At 38.2% G+C, this 19,318-nt stretch overlaps 2 protein-coding genes across 3 annotated transcripts in view; one reads left to right on the top strand and one right to left on the bottom strand.

The window, feature by feature from the left end:
• FBXL13 (F-box and leucine rich repeat protein 13) overlaps window positions 1-19,318 on the top strand; it is a 209,149-nt gene that overhangs the window by 83,313 nt on the left and 106,518 nt on the right. Inside the window, exon 9 of the mRNA XM_045792187.2 lies at window positions 1,261-1,393. Coding sequence (XP_045648143.1) covers window positions 1,261-1,393 — 133 coding nt within the window. The remainder of the gene's footprint in view (window positions 1-1,260; window positions 1,394-19,318) is intronic.
• The window catches only part of LRRC17 (leucine rich repeat containing 17), a 30,621-nt gene continuing 21,544 nt past the window's right edge, over window positions 10,242-19,318 (bottom strand). For both annotated transcript variants that reach the window (XM_045793412.2, XM_045793411.2), the window contains 2 exons: window positions 15,374-15,529; window positions 10,242-10,980 (listed from right to left, as the gene is read on the bottom strand). In XM_045793412.2, coding sequence (XP_045649368.2) covers window positions 10,583-10,980; window positions 15,374-15,529 — 554 coding nt within the window. In that variant the 3' untranslated portion in view covers window positions 10,242-10,582. The remainder of the gene's footprint in view (window positions 10,981-15,373; window positions 15,530-19,318) is intronic.

The following is a 19,318-nucleotide window of genomic DNA, read 5'->3' as shown; positions in this document are numbered from 1 at the left end:
TTAGTTTAAGGCAGTGATACTCAAACTTCAGAATGCATCAGAATTATCTGAAGGGGCTGTTAAAACAGATTGCTGATTGCCAAACCTAGAGTTTCTGACTCGGTAGGTCTGGCGTGGGGCTTGAGAATTTGTATTTCCAGCAAGTTCCTGGGTGATGCTGATGCTGCTGGTCCCAGGACCATACTTTGAGGATCACTGGTTTAAAGTAATAAATCTCTTTCTTATGTGACAGATCGGGGGTGTTACTTTTTGCTTTGGAAAGCCTGTAAAGAATAAAAAAATGAGTCCAAGTGATCCGAAAGAGAAAGAATATGTGCAATATTAAGATCAGAACAAATTCTGCAGAAGCCTGGCAGGAAAAGCTAGCACTTTTGCCCAGAGACCTCACTAGATAAAGTTGGAGAAAATATGAGCCCTTGTCAGTGAAGGAAAAGCCTCGTTAGGAAGTTAAGTTTCTTTACGTTCAGCAAATTCTAAGTTGTCCTTCAACTTCTATTAGTTTTACCTCATTTGTGAGTGCTTAAACATGGCACAACTATAACAAACATTTTAGCACAAAGAATAACTTTGTTCATATGGCAATGAGAGATTGGAAGTTCATAAATGTAATCTTTTCCCTGAAAGACATGATTAATACTACAATATCAATGCTATTGTTTATCAACTGGCCCCAGCCACTCGGAGCTCCCCTAAGCCTCTGTGCTCTTCAATATTACATATAATCAGCCAGGTACACTCTGGTCATCTTTCCTTTTTCCCAGACCTCCCTCCTCCAAATTGTGAGTTAGGAGAAGGCCACTCTAAACCCCTCACTCTAAATTGTCTTCCCCATAGTCAAGAACTTAACACATCGTCTATGCTCATGAATAGAGGAGTGGGCACCCGTTAATAATGAACCTGGATGGGTTCATTGACACTGAAGTGGGGGGCAGTCTTGGGGCTCACCTGGGATGATGGGAGCGGGGGTATCCAGGCCACTCCAAGACAATCAACTCTGTTGTGGGGTAGATGTGAGACTCTTGCCCTCCCAGCTGTTGACCTGGATTGGACATTTGGAATCTGTTTGTAATTAAGCCTGGGAATGACCATGAAAAAAAAGTCTGTTTGTAATTAAATTCCAGAATGACCATGAAAACAAAGAAATGAAACAGTGAGAGATGTGATGAAGACATTTGTTTCTTGATGCTTTTAAAATATTAAAAAATTCTACATGCAAAAGATCCTTCTCATTACTTAATGTCTTTTGTTTATCCTTTTTAGATTGATTTTTCTGCAGTAAAAAATATCATCACAGAGAAGTGTATAGTGTCTACTTTGCAAAGGTGGCGTCTAAATGTGCTGCGTTTGAATTTTCGTGGTTGTGTTCTCCGATTGAAAACCTTGAGATCTGTCAGTGAGTATGTTCCTTACAACTCTGTCTTGCTTTCCTGGTTTTAACTAAACAAATATAAAGAAAAATGTAAATAAAATAGAAACTTCAGTTACAGTTCCTAGGCCATAAGAATGCCAATTAAAAACATTTAAAATGCTTATAATATAGTCAGCTCTTCCTGGATTGTATGCTCTGGGAGTTGGTCCTTTGGCCTTTCTTATAGACTGCTTTTTCTGTCTAGCATTGTCTATGTATCCTCAATTCTACTAAATAAAATAAGAATATATTCTCAATTTAAAAATTCTAACAATAACAGTAAAAGCAAAAACTTCCCTTTCTCTCCCTCAAACCCATGCACTTACTCAAAGGTACTCAATGTTACCAGTTTTCTGTTTTTCTAAAATACATTCACATATATGTGATTAAAAATACACAATTAAAATTTTTAACATGAAAAGGATCAATCGCTTTATATTTTCTTTTATATCCTGGAAATCTTTCCACGTCAGTCCATATAGAACTACTAAATTATTTTTAAGTACTTAAAATCATTTTCCATACTATGGATGTAGCATAATTTATTTAACTTTCCTCCTCTTGATGGACATCAAGGTTATTTCCATTTTTTCCCAAACCGCTTTGTACTTTCATTGTGACATTTGTCTTTACCTTAGTCTGAGCTGTTATAATAAATTTTCATAGACTGGGTGGCTTATAAACAACAGAAACTTATTTCTCACAGTTCTGGAAGCTGGGTGTCCAAGACCAGGGTGCCAACATGGTTCTAGAGAGAGCCCTTTTCTAGGTCATAGACCATTGTTGTCTTGTTGTATCCTCACATGACAGAGAGAGGGAGACAGAGATCTCTGGGGTCCCTTGCATAAAGGCACTAATCCTATTCCTGAGAGCTCCACCCTAATTAGGTCCTGAAGGCCCTACCTCCCAATACCACTGCACTAGGGGCTGGGATTTCAACCTATGAGTTTGGTGGTGTGGGCACATCCAGTCCGTTGCATTAACCCATATGTTGTTTAAGGTGCATTTTTTAGTTTCCAAATATATTTCTGGAAATGAAAGGAAGAAATCTATTTTAAAAAGTGTACATCCATATTGATTTCAGATAATGGGGAAAAATGCCATAAACATGTAGATATCAACATGGATGAGTCTAGAGATATATGAGTGAAAGTAAGTTGCAGAATGATATTTATAATCTAATACCATTTGCATACAATTTTTCAATGTGCTGAGTAATAATATACTTTGTATTTTGAAAGAATTTCAATAATATATATTTAAGGGGACACACATATGTATAGCAAAATACAAAGAGCATGCACGGGAATAAAAACTCCAAATGCAAGGTAATGGTTACCCCTGAGGTGGACAGAATTGAATGAAGTGGGGAAAAGTTTCACAAAGTCTTTCTCCTCTCCTCTCCTCTCTTCTCCTCTCCTCTCCTCTCCTCTCCTCTCCTCTCCTCTCCTCTCCTCCCCTCCCCTCTCCTCTCTTCCCCTCCCCTCCCCTCCCCTCCCCTCCTCTCACCTCTCCTTTTACCTTTCCTTTCATCTTTCTTTTTCTTTCTTTCTTTTTTTCTTTCTTTCTTAGAGAGAGAGGGTGGGGGAGGGGCAGAGGGGGAGAGAGAGAGAGAGAAAGAGAGAGAGAGAGAATCTTAAGCAGGCTCCACACCCAGTGTAGAGCCCAAAGCAGGGCTTGATCTCATGACTCTGAGATCATGACCTGAGTGGAAATTGAGTCAGATGCTTAACCGACTGAGCCACCCAGGTGCCCCAAAAAGTTTCAACTGTACCTATAATTTTTTTAATTGAAAAAGTAAAGAAAATATACCAAATGGGATAATTTTGACTGGTTGCTGATGCTGAAAAAAGCTATGATTTTTATATGATGTTATTGTATTTGATTACATCTTAAAGTGTCTTCTTGGTTTTAATAGTTTGCCAGTTGATTCTTTTGGGTTTTCTAGGCAGATCATTTATTTCCATTCATTCCTATTCTTATATCTTTTCTTTCCTTTTTTTTTTTTTCAGTAGCAGAGATATGCAGCCATCTTGTCTCATTCTTCACTCCTTTTTCATATTTTTAATGAGAATAGTGTTACATCTACATTCTACATTTAATGAGAATAATGTTAATATTATTACATATTTTATTTCTGGGATACACCCTATATAGGGATATAATGCTGTTCCTTTTTCATAGCAGCCATGTTTCTCTTGTTCCTCATTCAATCTGATCATGTCTGCCTTTGGATTTTTAGGAACTATTAATTTCAGATCCACCAATACCATTCCTGCTTTGTTTTCCAGGGATATTACAGATTTTTGGAAAAAAAATTGTTTCTTGGAATTTGGGTAGTAGGAAAGCTGAAATATGTGCTTAGTCTGTCATCTTGAATGAATTTATAACTTTATTAGTAATAAAGAGTCAACAAAATAATTGAAAACTTTAATGTGCTAGCCACCCAGTTTATAGCAGCATTATCTATAATAGCCAAATTATGGAAACAGCCCAAGTGTCCATCGATTGATGAATGGATAAAGAAGATGTGGTGTATATATATACCATGGAATATTACTTAGCCATAACAAAAAGAATGAAATCTTGCCTTTTGCAATGACATGGATGGAACTTGAGAGTGTTATGCTAAGCAAAATGGGTCAATCAGAGAAAGACAAATACCATATGATTTTACTTATGCGGAATTTAAGAAATAAAACAAATGAGCAAAGGGGGAAAAAGAGAGAGAGAGGAAAACTAAGAAAAGACTCTTAACTATAGAGAACACACTAATGGTTACCAGAAGGGAGTTAGGTGGGGAAAGGGGTTAAATAGGTGATGGGGAGCAAGGAGGGCACTTGTGATGAGCACTGGGTATTGTATGGAAGTGTTGAATTACTGTATTGTATACCTGAAACTAATTACACTGTATGTTAACTAACTGGAATTAAAATAAAAACTTTTTTAAAAAAATGTGCTGGCCACCCACTCACTGTCTCTAGAGAAACGGACTATTAAAAAAAAATCTGTTTTTTGGAGAAAGAAAATGGACACAAGATGCAACATTCAAAATTTTGGTTTGGCCTAAGGTTTTCATGTTAGCAATGGTAGTTGAACACTGTGAGTTTCTGAGAAATGGCAGGGCATGTATCTCTGAAGCTTCCATTCCTAGTTTGTTGAATTTTTTTTTTTTTATCATAAAAGGGTGTTGAATTTTGTCAAATGCTTTTCCACATCAACTGAAATTTTTTTCTCCATTCTATTAATATATTGTTATTACATTGATTGATTTTTATATGTTGAACTATCTTTGCATTCCTGGGACCAATCTCACTTGTTCATGGTGTATAATCCTTATAATATGCTACTGTATTTTCTTTGCTAATATTTTGTTGATGATTTTTGCATTTATATTTAAAAGGAATATTGGTCTGTAGTTTTCCTTTCTTGTGAGGTCTTTATCTGGCTTCTTTATTGGGTAATACTGGCTTCACAGAATGAGTTGGGAGCTATTTTCTCCTTTTCTATATTTTGAAAGAGTTTGAGGATTGGTGTTATTCTTTAAATGTTTGGTAGAATTTGCCACTGAAGCCATCTGGTCCTAGGCTTTTCTTTGTTGAAAGTGTTTTGATTGCTGATTTAATATCCTTATTTGTTATAGATCTATTCAGATTTTATGTTTCTTCTTGAGTCAAGTTTGATAGCTTGTGTGTTCCTAGGAATTTGTCAGTTCCATGTAGCTAACCTAATTTGTTGAGGTGCAATTGTTCATAGTATTCTCTTGTAATCCTTTTACATTTTTGTGAAGCAAGTAGTAACACATGCACTTTCATTTCTAATTTTAGAAATTTTAGTCTTCTCTCTTGTTTTTCTTGATCAGTCTAGGTACAGGCTTGTTATTTTTTGTTGGTCATTTCAAACAACCAACTTTTTAGTTCTTTTTTTATTGTAGTAAAATATACATAACATAAAAACTACCATTTTAACCATTTTAAGTATACAGTTTGTTAAGTGCGTTCACATGGTTGTGGAATCAACATCACCATCCACCTCCAGAACTTTTTAAAAAAGATTTTATTTATTTATTTGAGAGAGAAAGAGCACTAGCAGGGAGAAAGGCAGACGGAGAGGGACAAGCAGACTCCCCACTGAGTGGGGACCCCTAATGTTGGGCTCGATCCCAGGACCCTGAGATCATGACCTGAGCTGAAGTCAGATGCTTAACTAACTGAGCCACCCAGGCGTCCCCAGAACTTTTTCAAAAAAAATTTTTTTTTCTTCACTTACAAAACTGAAACTCTGAACCATTAAATATTAACTCCCCATTTTCCCCTACGCCCAACCCGTGGCAACTACCATTCTATTTTCTCCCTCTATAGATTTGACTACCTCATATAAGTGGAATCATACAATATTTGCTCTTTTGAGCCTGATTTCTTTCACTTAGCATCATGTCTTTAAGTTTCACCCATGTGGCAGCTCATATCCTCCTTTAGTGAAAAATACTCCATTAGCTGTATATACCACATTTTGTTTATCTATTCATCCATCAGTGGACACAGGTTGCTTCCACTTTTTGGCTGTTGTGAAATAATGCTGCTATGAACCTGAGTGTTCAAACATCAACTTTGATTTTTATTGTTTCTATTGTTTTTCTATTTTCTATTTTATCCCCACTCCAATCTTTATTAACCTGTTTGCATTGGATTTTCTTGCTCTTCTTTAGTTTTTTTTTTTTTAAAGATTTTATTTATTTATTTGACAGAGGGAGACAGCCAGTGAGAGAGGGAACACAAGCAGGGGGAGAGGGAGAGGAAGAAGTGGGCTCCCAGCAAAGGAGCCCGATATGGAGCTCGATCCCAGAATGCTGGGATCATGCCCTGAGCCGAAGGCAGACGCTTAAGGACTAAGCCACCCAGGCGCCCCTCTTCTTTAGTTTCTTAAGGTGGAAGTTTAGTTATTGATTTGAGGTCTATATTCTTTTAAAATGTTGGCATTTACAGCTATAACCCTTCCTAGATTTTTTTTTTATAAAACTATTTCCACATAAATACCTTTCCTGATGCCTAGACACAAAGTCCACTGGGAAGTTTGGGACAGAGAGGAAATGGGCAACATGAAGTTGCAACTTGTGTAGAGAACACAGAGGACCAAATAATAAACAATTCTGTACTATGCAATGGCATATGTTCATTATATCAGATAATGATATATCTTATATATGTAATATATTTCATACATTGTATTATATATATAGATAGATCTTAGGTAGTTATTATTTTATCTGAGGCCCAAGATAGCCAAAAATACTGCCTTGAGTTTTTTGATATTTTGTGGCCTACTTAAAAATATTTAGTATTTATCTGGGGTACCTGGGTGGCTAAGTCAGTTAAGTGACTGACTTTTGATTTTGGCTCAGGTCATTGTCTCAGTGTCATATGAGATCAAGCCCCGCATTGGGCTCCATGCTGGGTGTGGAGCCCGCTTAAGATTCTCTCTCTCCTTCTCCCTCTCTCACCCTTAAATAAATAAATAAATAAATATTTATCTAGAAGTGTAATTCTATATTTCTTAGTACAAAAGTCTTTATCATGGAAAAAATTAAACTTGCAAGCCTGAGTAGACCTTGACTTTCTAAGGAAGTAAATGTAATGCCTATCTCATCTTTATGATATTTTAATTTGCTAAAGATTATTTAATGAAATCAGTTTAATTCCAGCTACCCTGAGTGTATAGAAGATAAAAACCCAATCTCAGCGATGTTTCAGCTTTTCCATTTCTTCCCCCAGCTAAGTTTAGTCAATCTATTGGTGTGTCTAGAATTACACACTTTTTTGGCAAGAAGTTAGACTTTCTGATTGTTACATTGAAGATAAATATTGGCTGATCATTTGAGCTGACTGAATGACCACAAGAATTGTACAAAATCGTTGTCTGCAAAAACTTTAGAATAAAATTGACATTACACTGTTACCTTAAAATGTTTAAAGGCAGATGAGATGAGGGCAGGGGGGAAATGCTTGCTATAATGTTGTGACAATTAAACGTGCAGAGTATATGCTAAAACACTTCAGCAAACATTTGGCAAGGGCACACAAGTGATTTGTAGGTTCAGTTGTGTTGCTGTGCTTTAGAAAAGCAGATATGTTGGGGATGAGAAACTCCACTTCACTGCAATTTTTCTCTACTCACTCAGTGACTGGCAAGATGAGAGCAGTTCAGAAGCAGCTTTGACTTGTGAATACCCCTGTAGTTGTATGTTTATGTTTCTAGAATTTATAAGAGATAATATTGAATTTTTTTTGAATTATGAAGTAATCTGCCAGTCTCCCTGCCCCAATTATGTTGTTCTCATTCACTCAAACGTCAATACTAATTTGTTAGCCATAGATTACATCTTCCCCTCCACTCACCAACACCCCCCACCCCCTGAAGAAAGAAGCTTCGATGTCTCATCAAATTTAGGCAAGTAGATTTGCTTCTATTTGCCCGAGCAGGAGAAACAGATTCCTCAGAAACAGACGTTAATTGATCTTGGGTGTAAGCTCCAGAGGATGAATGGTTAGTAAGTGAAAAATCTGCACTGCCTAATGTTAAATATCTTTCCCAAATAACCAGGCATTAGGTCAGAGATGACTCAGACTTAGGACTCAAGAGACCTCAGCTTGCAGTGATCTTACTTACTTCAGAAATATTAGGGAATTTGAGGACTAGTAGGAAAGTTCAAACAAACAAAACAAAACAGAACTTGAGTATTTATCCAAATATTACTTGAGTATTTGAATAAATACTCAAGTTGCTTTAAACATGTATGTTCAAACATGTGATCTCAGGATTATCATATTTTTGACTGCCACAAAATATACTTATTTTTTAAATCTCCTGACCTTCATCATCTATCGGACAGAAGGAAGGTTCAAAGGCAAGTTATTCAACTGAAGAAATCGGCAGAAGAGGATGTACCTAATTGTTCATTCCATCATTGATCAACTGTTTCCCTGAAAAGTATAAACTCTGATACAGGTGAGGGGCAAATCCTAAGCTTTGGTCCTGGGAGATATTGGCAACTCTAACTTACTTTTGCATGGTATAGATCAATTTCCATTTCAATGTGTTTCAGAGCTTTATTTCCAAATAGATCTGGAAGATGACACTGAATATAAAAATCAACCAATAAAATCTCCAACCAGCCTCCAAAAACCAAAAATGGAACCAGAGAGTAACTTGAGCCCTTTCTCTGAATCAGATTTAATCTCCTTTCTTTCTAGAACCCTTGTGTCCCCACTGTGTGCCTCAGTCTCCCACCCAGGCTTTCTCCACCATCAGACCTGAAATAGGTCTCGTGTCCTTAGTATTCTATTGAGTGTTCATGAACATTAACACTCTAGTAACAGATTTAACAGCTGCCTTTAACACCTCCCAGTGAATAAGGTGCGGATTTGCACTGAGACCGAGTATGTGTCAGTCTCTACCCCTTATCCAAACCACTGGAAAAATGGGCAGAGGGGTTACAGCCTCACAATCCAGAGTCATTTCTGGAACCATCAGCTGCAGCAATTCTTCCAGCTCTCATTCTCTTGGTTTCCTGTACATATTAATACAGATTCAAATGACTTGGACCAAAGACTCTCTGCTGCCAACTGCCCTCACGGGTGTTTCTGGAGAGAAAGGCTTAACCTTCCTGGGACCTATTTCTCTCTTGGGCTCTGATTCTGCAAGTTCTCATGTGAGGCAGCCGTGGCTCTGCAGCCCTGCACAGTAGAAAGGGCTTAGATGGACCCGAATGCTGGCTCGGCCACCTGCCAGCTCTGTGACCTTGTCCAAGTCATCTAAACTCTAAGCCTTGGATTCCTCATCTAGAAAAGGCAGATAATATTACCTACCTCAGAGGGATCTTGTGAGAATTAGAATATGAAAAGCTTTTATCACAGTGTCTAACATCTAGTTGGTGCTTAAGAAATGCTCAGTGCTATCTGTCGTATACCATCTTTTATGCTTTGTGCAAATGTCAAGTAAGACCAGTTGCTAAACTTTGTGGGAATACCTTAAGAAATGAAAATGTATTCAACTCAGTGTGAAAGGGAAATTTCTGTATAAAGGAAAAGGTGGCATTTTTAAGGATATGTATATATTTCTTTCTTTTTAAAAAAATTTTTCTAATAGTACAGCTGTCTATCAAAACACTAGCTGATGGGGTTAGTCTCCAGGTATTTCCTCTTTTTCTGCTAATCCGTTTCCCTGGCTGAGCTCATTTTAACCGGCAAACCCAAGCCATGGGGCTTCTCTTGGACACCAGCTCTTTACTCGGTTGCTTTTGAGGTCACTGTCTCCTGTTTGCTTCTGCCTCATGCCCAGGCCTGACCCTGAATTCTGATTTCATCCTTTGCCTTACGCAGGCCCTTCCCCCTCGCAGGTGGCTTTCTAGTCTGAACTCTGTTTAAAAGATCAGTGCTATTTCCACATTCTCTAGTGTTTATATCTCTTCATTGCTCATGTTTCATAGTGTTTCACACCATCTACAACTTTTTCAGAGTCCCATCTTCTGACCAGTCTCCAAGACAATTCCCAGATTCTCTTATTTATTTGCTTGTGACAATTCTCCTTTAGGTCTAGCTTGACGATTATTTGCAAGAATCAGTGAAGAGTACTTGAGAATTTGGGTTTACTAGGACCTCATTTTGGAATGCACGGGAATCTGAAATGGAATTTTATTCTATGCATAAGCTGACTTACTGAAAAAAGAAAGTGGGAGGGGGCGGGGGGGAGAGCATGATATTTTATATTTATTAAGCATTCATGTATTTTAATTTCTATCTGTAGGTATGCATGAGCAGCTATCACAAGGCATATAAAAATGAACCAAGTTTTTTTTTTTTATTTTCAAAAAGCAGTAAAAACATTTATACAGGACATTATGAAATTCCAATGCCATCATTAGGACACAACTCCTGCAGTTTACCAGTGCGGAATCATCACCAAAGGCTGGTCTGCAAATAGGAAAGCAAGCAGGAGGAAAGTATTCCGTCGAGTGCTAGAATTCCCACAATAATAGTACTACTAATTAAGGGAAGCTTCCCTTAGCTGGATAACCCTGCATCAATAGGCAACACAGTTAATCCCAATGTAAACACGTGGTTTTCTGGCACCGGTAGAGCAAATACAAAACTTGTGGCAACCAGAGCAATTTCTAAGTTATCCCACTATAGTGATTCTTACACTTTGCTTCTTTGCTGTGTGATCCCTATGTATTCTTTCCCGTTCGTCATCTTCCGTATCCTGGTCAAATGTTTCAGGGTATGCCGGTAATTTGTCTTTGGGGCATTCTTCAAAGTAAGTGCGAATATATTTCCCCACAAACCACCCTTTGTACTCTTCAGGCATTTTGCACTCCAGGCCGGTGTAGTGGACGTTGTAGTGATGCTTTAACCAGTAGTAGAGGTAGTGTATATTGTAGTCACATCGCCAAGGGTTATCTCTGAGCCACAAGAGTTTCAAAAAATACAAGTCTTCCAATACTCCATAGTCAAAGTTTTGTAGACTGTTGTTTGATAAATCTAACTCTTCTAAATGTGTGAGTCCTAAAAAAGCGGCTAGAAACAGAAAATATTTATTAACGCAATGAATAGCTGGGTCACATCCAACTGTAGGGCGTATTATCAGGACAAACAGAAAAAAATAAGAGACCTGATTCTCCTGGTTGAAAAGTAAAGGAAACGATTGCCCTCCTCTCCTTTTTCTCAGAGCGTTTACTTGAGAAAACCTATAATTTTAAGTACTTTATACTCCCTTTGAAATGTATTCATATCCTTTACCAGATTAACTAGGGCTCTGTTAACCTTATGAGCCAGGAATGCCTTTCCCGAAGACTCGAAGACTCGAGAGGCATCTCTTCGAAATGTAAACATCAAGGGACATAGCAGCCTATCTTCCAGTTTCTGTGGGACCCGAAGGGCCTTGCTCCTAGTTGGAAACTACCTCCTCATATAAAGATGGAGTTTTTCTCTCGATGAAGCCAATTGGTCACCTCAATTACCAGATGAAGTTAGGATGCATCATGGATGACAAATAATGCTGTCAGGTCCCTTCACTTAAGGACTAGTTAATTACCCTGAAAACATACGCGTATTGGGGTGTCCGCCTGGCTGTGTAAAAGAGTAAGACTGCTGTCTTTGTGATCTCTCAGAAGATTACCTGTGATGTGCGTCACATTTGGGTTTAACGCTTATTCGATAATAAAAGTTTTTTTTTTTCTTTCTCTACTACGTTTGTGGAGAGAATTTCTGTGTTGGGAAACTTTGGTTTTAATTATATTTTCCTAACAGTGTACGTGTCTAAATGCAAGATTCTGAAGTATGTTTTTACTCACACAAAGCTTTTCCCTGGATTTAATTGGATAGAATACAATATTTCATTTAAAAAATCAGTTTTATGTTAGCTTTCTAAAAAATGTATTTTGGGCTCAAGTGCATTTTTTTAATACTCACTGCAAAGATGCCACAAAAAAGGCATGAATTAGGAAAATATTTCAAATGTAAGACATAAGTGTATAAACAATGAAAAAATGTGGATGGTGATGATTTGACAGTTCCTGGGATATCAGCAAACTCAAAATGCTGCAAAAACAGCCCTTTCTCTGAGGGGGGGAGTTATATTCCTGTAGAGTCCAAAATGAAACAATTTTTATCAACATTTTGAAAACATCTGGTTGTGTTTTGGCAAGCTGTGGTAGCTGTCAGCTTTGAATCCATATGCATTTAATTCTGCTGGAGGGTGGGTAATTAGCAAATATCAAACATATAACACAAAAATAAGACAACAAAAACCTTTTTTCCCCCCTCCAGGAGTAAAAAAGAAATCTAAACCTAGATTGGACCTATTTCAGTTGATGTGGACTAACCCTGGAACTTATTGGTCAACCTTGATTTCAAATATTTTGTTTCTATTTCAAACATATTCTCATCACTGTTTTAAAATACTCAGGGCATATAACAATGTCCTTATTTTGAATTTGGAAAATGTGCTCTAATACCAATACCATGAACCATTTTCATATCATTTGTTTTCAGACAAAACTCATAATTTCCCCTAAAAAGAATTCTTTCTATTTTGGTGCAAAAGCAAAGGCCTGGATGGGAGAGTTGGGATCGGGCAGGCGGCGGGGGAGAAGCAAAAGGTCAGCCCGTGTAATGACAGTTTTGAAGACACGGCATTTCCCCCCCTATTTGCTAACATTCTGTGAACCAGTGATCTCACGATTTACTTTCCTCAAAACAAATCAGTCCCTCAGACTCAAAGCATGTGAAAACATCCCCAGATTTTATTTTGCAAGCAATATAGTTTTTACTTAAACCTTATGTATTCAAGCACATGGGAAAGGTGGATTTCATTTGTTTCTTAAAGGAGCTGAAACCCCTAATAGGGTGTCTTCTTTCTCTCTTGTGCAATAAAGTTGGGCATTTTATGAGACTGTTACTTCACGCCTATCAAAACCAGGAGACCTCATTGCATTTGTGAACCTACCAGCATTAAGCAGTTACCTAAGTCTTTGGCACTGTTTCATCTCATTGGTCCTGAAATACAGAAGGTCTTTAATCTTAATATTATTTTTTTAAATTAAGTAGACTCCCTGCCCAACATGGGGCTTGAACTCAACAACACTGACATCGAGTCGCACACTCCACTGCTGTGCCAGCCAGGTGCCCAGAAGGTCTTTTATTTTCAAACCTCTTTAGGTCACTTTGACTTACTGAAGAGCTGAGATACTTCTTGCTCCAGGAAAGTGGTTGACATCTGGTAGGTGCTCAACATGTATTTGTTAATGTAGGAAATACTTTCTGACTGAATTGAGCAAAGGAGAAAAAAGAATACTACTGGTGGTAACAAGAGTTCAGCTCGTGTGTCTTCAAGGAAAACACACCGGGTAAACAAGTTTGAGAGGCCTTCAGGAGATCTCAAGGATGGTACAGGAATCCTTGAATTGCGGGAATTTCATAGCCGTCGAGGGAAAAGTATCACTAGAAATAAACCCATTTTGCGCTATTATCTATCTTTGCATTATTTTCTCATTTTTCTCTAGTTTTCTTTGCAGATTCTGGTTCCATTATAATGAAGATATTGTTGTACCATTACTCACTACTTTAATAAATTTAACTTAGGTCATAGAATAACAAACATTTCCATCTCTTTTAGAGGTAACTCTAAAGCTCAATTGCATGGATACTTTTGACGGGTGTAAGCCCAGGGCCCGGGACAAGGCACGCTCGTCTTGCAGCTCTGTGGTTCTCATGCAGCACGAGAGGAGGGTCTCCACCTCCAGATTCTCCCCCTGTGGCCTAGCTTTGGGGAGACTGGCTCCCAGTGACTGACCTCCACACTAACATGATGATCGCTTCAACTGGGAGAAGGATGTCTTTGTCGTATTCTTACTCACTGTGAGATGAAAATTGCTTTTGACCTCACAATTTAAAGATACCCCAAGTTGACGCGTCTATACAGGCTAAGGTGTAAGTGCAGTTAGTGCTGTTATTGGGGGAAAATTTTAAATTACGATTTCTTAATATTTTAAAAAGATGTTACTAAAATATGCCTTTGTAGCTCCAGACATTCATTCTCAATTATCACTTTCTACAACGTTAAAATCCTACTATTCTATTAGTGGTATTAAATTACCAGTTAAAAAAGCAGAAGTAACAACTGAACTGAAAATATTTATGATATGAACACTGGATATTAATAGTATTAAAATAATTTTTAGAGATAGGATTTTTCAGACTGAAGTAGCACTACGAAGGCATGTATGTTATGTATGTTACAAATCTGATTAAGATCGCGGGAATTCTCAGTTCTTTCCAGATCCAGTGTGTTTTTATAACGTACCATGTTCGTTTTTGCCAGAGGCTTTGCTTATTAGTAGCAAATGGGAAGAGATTTGAAGGCTGGAAAAGAGAATCTGGATCCAGGATTAGATAAAATACATCTGGCTCTGGCTTGAGCACATTTTATCTTAATTTATGAGCTTGGTGCTTAGCAGATTGTTTCAAGTTTACTTTACTTTTTTTTAAAGTTTTAAAAATTCTTTTTAAAAGAATTTTTATTTATTTATTTGAGAGAAAGAGTGAGAGAACACAAGCAGGGGCAGGAGGAGAGGTAAAGGGAGAAGCAGACTTCCTGCTGAGCAGGGAGCCTGATATGGGGCTCCACCGCAGGACCCTGGGAGCATGACCTGAGCCAAAGGCAGACCTTTTTTGAAGTTTTATTTATTTTTTTAGTAATCTTTACACCCAATGTGGGGCTCGAACTCACGACCTGAGATCAAGAATTGCATGCTCCACTGACTGAGCCAGCCAGGCACCCCTCAAGTTTGTTTATTTATTTTTTAAAGCTTTTATTTGTTTATTTGAGAGAGAGAGAGAGAGAGAGCACAAGTGGTTGTGGGGGAGAGGGACAGAGGAAAAGGGAGAAGCAGGTTCTCTGCTGAGCTTGGAGCTGGACCTGGGGCTCGGTCCCAGGATGAGCTGAGGCAAAGGCTGACACTTAACTGACTGAGCCACCCAGGTGCCCCATTCCACTCAAGTTTACTTTAAATAAGTCGTTAAAGTCTTGCCTTAAACAAGTTGGGACTTAATGGATAGCAAAGAAAATGTCAAATCTGAATTTCCCTTTAAAAATCACTGTTTGTTTAACATATTACTGAGCACATATTCTTATTTTTAAAATCAATTCTACAAAAAACACTTTTATGGGGACCAACTGAATAACTGTTGCTTAGTAATATATAATATTACATCCTTCATAAAGGAACATTTTGGTAAATATTTCTCTGAGTGCCAAAGAAGTTCTAATTTAGGCATCATGTTTAATTTAACCTTTTAATTATTTAGGTTTTTTTAAAAACTAAATTGCATTTACTACAAAGCTTGTCATAAGAAAAAAGAATCAAAGAATACCCATCACCCATTTAAAGGGCTATTCTGTGGAACTTACCAGGATCTATGAATTCAATGCCATTGCTGCTGAGATTTAATTTTTTTAGCTCATGAACATCTTCAAACTCCTTGGGTCGAAGTTGGTTGATTTTATTGTATGACAAGTCAAGTTTAACAATATCTGGAGGGATGTTGTTTGGAACTTTCTTCAGCTCTGGAAAAATTAATAACATTCCGGTTATTGAGGTTTCCCCTCACGCCATATTCTGTCACTCTACCACCTGTGGTTGAAGAGTCGGCTCTTAAAGGAGAATGGAATTATCTAAAGCCAAAGACTATCGGTATGAACAAGACTTAGGATGTGCTAACTGCACCAAAGCCCTGTGGACCAGGTGCACCACATGCAGAGGAACGGATATCACTCCTTGCTGAGCTGATCAGAGAAACGTCCTTGAGGCGGTGGCAAGAAATCAAGAGGACAGCAGGCATCGGGTGAGGCAGTGGGGCTCACTCCTGGCTGTCCCTTAGAAGCACCTGGGAAGCTTTAGGGAAGAAAACAAAAGCTAAAAGGAAATGAAGCCGATCAAACCACTCAGTGTGTGTCCCCTCCCAATCCCTTCCCTCTGGCTCTAGGAGTTTTCACTATTAACAATCGCCTCTTTATTGCATTTTCATTTCATCCCTCTCCTTCGATTCCTTCTGCCAACAAAAAAGCTCAGGTCTCTCCACCCTAAAAAAAGAACAAGAAGTTTTTGACCTCGATGGCCCTCAAGCTGCTCTCTTATTGCTCCTTTCCTTGGATGCTAAAATTTGAGAAAGTGTAGTCTTGACTTGTTGCCTCTGCTTCCTCATCACCACATATTCCCTGAATCCTTGATTCAGTTTATACTCCGCCACTCCTAGACACCCGGATTCCTCGGGAACAACAACAGTATTATTGTTACTACTACTGTAGAAAAAGCCTCTGGAGGAGGCGTCCAGGTTATTTTTCACAGGTGAATAGGAAATCAGGGCTCACCTAATTTGTCTTTACTATTTGTTTCTCTTTAAATCAAGCTTTTAAAAAACATATAGTGTTTATTTTATATTTTATTGTAATATTTGTCCTTTCTCTTAATCCTCAGCAAAATATTCTAAGGTTTTATTTAATTTTAAGTAGGGCAAGTGGAAACTTTGAAGAGACACATACCTGTTTCCACAAAAGAAAACTAGCAGCAATAAAATGTCCAGATTAACTGACACCTGAGAGAGACCTGGCCCAAAGACTTTCTGAATAAAATTTGTTGAACTGGGTACAGTAAAATAAGCTTATTATAGGTGGTATCCATTAATCCACAAGGCCATTTTTGGTACAGACTAATTGAATTGCTGATAATTTTTTCAAAATAGAAAAAAAAAAGAAAGAAAGAAAGAAAAAAAAAAAACAAACCTCTGGTATTTAGGACTCCTTATCCCACAATATATTTACTTTCATAAAGACTTGGGCTTATTTTTTCCCTCTTTTAATATTCAGAATCCATGGTCCTAAATGGAATGGTATTGGTAGTTCCTTCTTCAGTACCCTCATTATTGCTACATTTGCTTTCTCTTCTTGAAGAGAATGGGATCTCAGTATCTTGGTATCTATGTGCATGCTGTTCTGGGTGTTCTAACAAGTATTAAGTGATAAGAACACTATGGGCTAAGTACTATTATTATTCTCATTTTACAGACAAGGAAACTGAGGCACAATTTTCCCATAGTCATAGTCTTAGGATTTAAACACATGCGCTAGCTTCAGAATATATACTTCTATCCACTATGCTCTGCTGTCTGTTCCTGGTAACTTTCTGCCTTATTTATGCTGTTCCATCTGTCCTAGAATTCTCAAGACTGGCAAAGGGTAAATTTGGAGTGGGGGAATAACTGAGGTGGAGTCAATATATTGGGGGCAGCCACTGGACCTTCCTAGTTCTATATTTAAAATGACATCTCCAGTTTTCAATTGGGCATTGACATTAATACTACCTTTACCTGCTTTTCCTCAATGGTAAGTCATCACCATCAGACATAGTATACATTTTACTGATTGCTTTCATTTTTGTGCCCTCCCCACCATAGAAGCTTCATGGTGGAGGCTTACAACAATCCCTAATATATCCTAAATAAGCAATGGTATGTGGCAGACAGCTTCTAAAATGGCATTCAATGTTCTCCTCTACTGACATACGCCCTTGTGTCAATCCATCCCCTTGAATATGGCCTGAACCTTGTGACTTGCTTCCAATAATAGAATGCAGCAAATGTGATGGGATGTCACTTTTACGATTAGGTTACAAGAAATTGTGACTTTCATTTTACCAGCAGACTTTCTTCTGCTGACTTTGACAAAGTAAGCTGTCATGCTGGAGAGGCCTATATGGCCAGAAATTAAGGGTGGCCTCTGGCAAACAGCCAGCAAGGAACTCAGACCCTCAGTCCAGCAACGCTTGAGGAACTGAATTCTGCCAATGGCCATATGAGCTTGGAAAAGGAGTCTTTCCCAGTTGAGCTTTCAGATAAGACCACAGGTATGAGTCCTGGTCAATACACTGATTGCAGCCTTGTGAAAGATCTGGAGGCAGAGGACCCAGCTAAGCCATGTCTGGTTTCCTGACCCACAGAAACTGTGAGATAATAAATGTGTGTTGTTTCAAGCCACTAAGTTTTGGGGTAGTTTATCATAGTCAGCAACAGATAATACATTGTAAATAATAAAAGCTAATTAAATGTTGAGTTTAATGATTTAAGAATACTAAGGACTCCTGCAATAAAAATGCTTTTAAAATAGGGAGTGATCTTATTTTTGTCCTTTGGGTAAGGCATTGTTCTGTTTGACCTAGAATTTTGTCTGCCAATATATTGAAAGGTGAAAGATTTTAAGACTTGAACTTATTATAATGTTGTAACAGTGAGGTAATCCTCCCTTTATGATCATCAAGACCCTTACTGGAGAGCTATATTCTCTCTTGGGTCCTACATGTAAACAAGGAGATGGAGAACCCAGCAATAATTAAAACCATGGAGACAACTGAGGACAGATCAAAGAAATAATTTTGACATTAAATGCTTGGGATAATTATTGAAAATGTTGATGGCATCTTTTTAGAAAGCTTTCAGAAGCAGAATAGAGTTATATTTCAAAATATTCAGGATCTCACCTCTTCTTAGTTCTTCCACTGCTACCACATTGACCTAAGCCACCATCAGCTCTTGTCTGGATTATCCCCAAAGTGTCCTAAGCCCATGTAATATAGTCAAAACACAGATCATGTCATTTTCCCAGATGGCTTCCAATCCTCCAGATGGTAGAATCTTCCAGTTGTTCCCATGTCACTATGAATAAAAGCTCAAGTCCCCATTAAGGTCCAATAAAGCCATTAAGGACTAGAGGTCTTCCTTGCCACCACAGGCAGTATCTCCTAGGTTCTGGAAAGCAGGCTGTTTATCAGGACTTGCTTGCTGAACCCACATCTGCTGGGTTGGACATGGGGTGGATGACAGAGACCTCCCAAGCAACCACTGTAGGACAAGCTGCAGTGGGTAAACCGCAAATTAATGGGTAAAAAAAAATGTTTATGAGAACTCCCTGAAACCCATCTTAAGCAGTGGGACAGGCCTGTGGATTCTGGAAAGGGACTATGAATTGCAGAACCAACTTTGGCATTGTCAGCAGTAAAAATAGGGAAAAAATAGGATCCACAAGTATAACCAGGAAATGCAACCCAAAACCTTTACTGGTATGGCTTGGAAAAACATGGAAAAATCTTATTTGTTATACTGATGAGTAAAAGCAGTTCTTTAGTTCTTTTATCTTTTTTTTTTTTTTCCAAGATTTTATTTATTTGACAGAGAGAGAGACAGCGAGAGAGGGAACACAAGCAGGGTGAGTGGGAGAGGAAGAAGCAGGCTCATAGCAGAGGAGCCTGATGTGGGGCTCGATCCCATAACGCTGGGATCACACCCTGAGCCGAAGGCAGAAGCT

Source organism: Ursus americanus, chromosome 3 (assembly GCF_024610735.1).
Source record: "Ursus americanus isolate L20-20 chromosome 3, mUrsAme1.1.p, whole genome shotgun sequence".
NCBI lineage: Eukaryota > Metazoa > Chordata > Mammalia > Carnivora > Ursidae > Ursus > Ursus americanus.
Note: the sequence above shows the minus strand (reverse complement) of the source record. Positions and strands in the feature narration are given on the sequence as shown.